Genomic DNA, 3830 nt, shown 5'->3' with positions numbered 1-3830 from the left:
ATTCAAACTTGCCTGTGTTCCCTTCTCTCTCTCTCTCTCTCTGCCATTTCGGAGATAATCTTAAAGAAGTTATCGCAATCTTATCGTATGACCAGAAAAGAAGTTACTCTATGTTCGATTTACTGTTGAATTTGCAAATTATCTTGGCGAATCCTAAATCTTTCAAACGTCTATGTTTTATACTTTACTGAATGTCGAAATGTACTCTAAATTTACCTCTTAAACTTTTGCGTTTTTAGAGACTAATACAACAACGCGGTACGCATTTATTTGCATCTCGACAGAAGTGACGGAAATACTGTGCGAACTTCTTCACTGATCATATTTTTACATTTGTCGCGTATTGTCAATAATACAGAGATCCAGACGACTCGAATTGGAAGCGTTTACTATCGTGCGTTTGCATTTAAAAAGATTTAAAAAAATCAATCTCCAAAGATAAAATTTCCAAGCTACTGCGGAAACGAAACGACGTGATCATTTAATTCGTCATATAATTATTTATAATGACAATGGCAATTTGTCATTTCAATATACAATATACGTTATATATACATCTTCAATTAGACGTTACATATTCCATAATTCTATAACGCGTTTTCCGTATAATATTTCATGATATACATATATTCCAACATGTAGTAATTGCGCTTTTTTAACATGATACACTCTAAACGTATCACATGATCATCAATCATTTGTTTATACCGCAGTGCATAACACATTTATCCTGCGCGATAAAAGCCTCTTGCTCTCATTATCACGTAACAAATGTACATCCAAAGTAAATTAAATCTTTGCTGTTCTTTTCGGCGTTAATATTTGTTATTATCTATAATTCCTATATTTTCACTTTCTCTCTCTCTCTCTCTCTCTCTTTCTCTCTCCTTCGAGGCACACCACATGCGATACCTTCGCTAACGACTGACGTTAGATTTGAGGCTCTTACGACCGAGGGAGGGTACAAAATGAACGAATATTCAGTCTATGTCATTCGTATCCGTATTTTCCGCTGATCCCTTTCGCTGTCGCAATTTCCGGCGCAGCAGGACCGATTTAAGGATACTGGACGACCTTGGACCCGCGACATCCGGCCGCGGGTAATTCTGCTACGCCGCCTTGTGTCTCTTTCTCTGCTCTCTTCTCGCCGCGTTCGAACTGGGACTGCCCCTCTCGCAATCCGCCGTTGGCATTGGTTTCAATTCTCTGTAACAGTACACGCGTTGAAGGATCCCTCTCGTAAACGTAAACGCGTCAAACCATGCAAATATGTTGGCTACGATGATATGGCAATTTGTGAGAACGAACTAAGAGAAAAATTCGCACTATACTAATAGAGGGAAGTCCTCTATTATGAGATAGGATTCTACCCACACAGCATAGAAAGATTGCAGGAAGATTGCAGAAATGTTACATTGCAAGATTGCAATATTGCAGCAACGTTGCGCAACGTTGCTGCAACGTTTCTGGAGGATTGCAGCAACGTTGAAATGTCCGCCCTCAGAGAGATTGCAGCGCAACATTATAGCAATGTTGCGGTGCAATATTTTTGGAATAATTTGTCGTTGTTGTACGTAAGCGGAGAATTTACTAATTACATATGCACCCGGGCCTTTTTCAATACACAGCAAGCTATTGCGAAGCAACCTAAGGAGATTATGTCGCTTCGCAATAGAATGGAGATTGCGAGCAACATCGCACCGATCAAGTACTTAATAATTCGCGCATTATTGGTATCAACGAAAATAACATTATAAAATTCTCGTAATTAGAAAAATTTTTTAAATAGAAAATATAGTATTTTTATTATTCCTGAAACATTGCTGCAATATTGCTATCGAAAGTTTGCAATTTTACATCCCTGCCATGTCTCTGCAAGATTGCACTGCAATCTGCAAGATTGCAACGTTTCTGCAATGTAACTGCAACCATCTGTGCTGTATGGGAATATCAGATAGCAGGTTTTCAACACCCAAATTCAATCACAAATCTTCCCTCGCAACTATTACACGACCCAGCAATTTTCGCCCCAATGCCTATTAATTTAGCAGAAACTGCGCTATCTCATATTAGTGTCCTATCTCACAATAGGGGACGTTCCTCTATGTGCAATGTATTCCATATGTTTGCATGTGGGGTCGCACGTGCTCGAGTACACACACGTATACATTCCCTTTCTTTTCCTAAGCATATTTTTAGAACACTATAAGAATTATTTGGCTTTTCAGAATCTGCAAGCATTCGGAATCTCGAATAGTATTGAAGATAAAATTTATTTTTTTGCACACGTCTGATATCTGTTACACTTATAACTTTTATTCTTATAAAAATACAACAATTTTTTGCGATGTTTTAAGCACAAGTTACTATACTACATTAACATAAAAAATTTGTATTTAGGAGCCTCTTTGACTTATTTTACATTCCGTGATTTGTACGAAACTCGGTTTTCTAATTACAGCAGAATATGCGCGGCGGCTGACGACTCACTCCTTTCTGTTTCTTAAAACGCAGATAATATTAAAATATAAAATCATACGGATAAGTTTGAATCGTGTATATTTAACAATCATAAAACCAAAAATATCAAACCATATTACACTCGAGTTTCCCAAAACATTTTCGCAGGCTTTTTACATCTATAAGCGAAAAGATTCGATTAATTTTAACAAACAATGACACGCGCGCTAACGTGATACACGCGTTATCATTAATCACTCACCTATAATTAAGTAATTCTTCGTTGTCAGGCACTCTGGATATAAGATCGAGGACCTCGTTGTTGGGCACGGAGTGAGGCCTGAGGATTTTCCTAGAGAACTTATTGACTCCCCAGGCGAGGATTAAATACCGGACAGGAATAAAATAGAGCACGACCGCCCCGGCGATCACCAGAAGTATCGCCAAGTAGCTTAAATAGGGTATCGTAAAGTTGAAGAGATTCTTCACCTTCTCGCAAAGACTAGCTATGTAACCGATTGAGTTCTGGACTGTTTGCGTCACTTCTTGGATCGCCTGTAAACGCTCCTTCAAACTTTTCTTCTCCTCCTGAAATATCACTGTACATTAATAGATCATACATGCCGAATCAGACGTTGCATAAACATAAAGCGATATCAATACCAAATAGCGATTTCTACAAAGTTATTCAAATCTTTTTATTTCCAATTAAAACCAGTCGAATATTTTGGCCTCAGTTCAGATTCGTATAATTTTTTAATTGGGAGCAATGAAGTCAAACTAAGGCTTTTGTGTCGGAGAAAATATATTGGACTTTTGACCTCAGATAGCTCTTGGGAAGATATACCTTGAAAAAAGCCTTAAAATTTTCTTTTAAAACAATAAGAAATGTGAAAAGTAAATTTGGACACTTTTATTTAAGGTAAACTAGAAACTTACTTTAACCCTAGAACCCGACACATGGGTAAAATTTACCCAGACCAACTTTTCGAACGTTACCGCTCTGAAAATATGAGGAGTTGGCAGTAGTATACTAGGGCCAAAATTAGTTAACTAATTCCTTTGTTGGAAGGCATAACTCAGCTGTTTTCTCACCTGACCGTTTTCGACAGGGAAGACAGTAAAATTTCGTTCGGGTAAATTTTACCCATGTGTAGGGTTTACGTTGGAAAATTCATTTTTAATTTTTTCTTGTTTGTAATAAGATTTATCTTTCTTTCTAGTTTTTATTGAAAACTTGGTTGCTGATGTATGATAAATGTGCTTTAGAGGTTATAATTGTATCAAATAAATATATTTATTATATATAACATATATTATGCAATAGAAGTGAAATTATTTATAAATAACAAATAATACATAATAATATA

At 36.6% G+C, this 3830-nt stretch overlaps 1 protein-coding gene across 1 annotated transcript in view; it reads right to left on the bottom strand.

Annotated features, from left to right (window-relative positions):
- Positions 1-322: 322 nt before the first annotated feature.
- LOC105558684 (multiple C2 and transmembrane domain-containing protein 1) overlaps positions 323-3830 on the bottom strand; it is a 42419-nt gene continuing 38911 nt past the window's right edge. The window contains exons 11-13 of the mRNA XM_012006506.1: positions 3400-3463; positions 2723-3048; positions 323-1206 (exon numbers count right to left, since the gene is read on the bottom strand). Coding sequence (XP_011861896.1) covers positions 1110-1206; positions 2723-3048; positions 3400-3463 — 487 coding nt within the window. The 3' untranslated portion in view covers positions 323-1109. The remainder of the gene's footprint in view (positions 1207-2722; positions 3049-3399; positions 3464-3830) is intronic.

This window comes from Vollenhovia emeryi, unplaced genomic scaffold (genome assembly GCF_000949405.1).
Source record: "Vollenhovia emeryi isolate VEMERY1.0 unplaced genomic scaffold, V.emery_V1.0 DF939322.1, whole genome shotgun sequence".
Classification (NCBI taxonomy): Eukaryota; Metazoa; Arthropoda; class Insecta; order Hymenoptera; family Formicidae; genus Vollenhovia; species Vollenhovia emeryi.
Note: the sequence above shows the minus strand (reverse complement) of the source record. Positions and strands in the feature narration are given on the sequence as shown.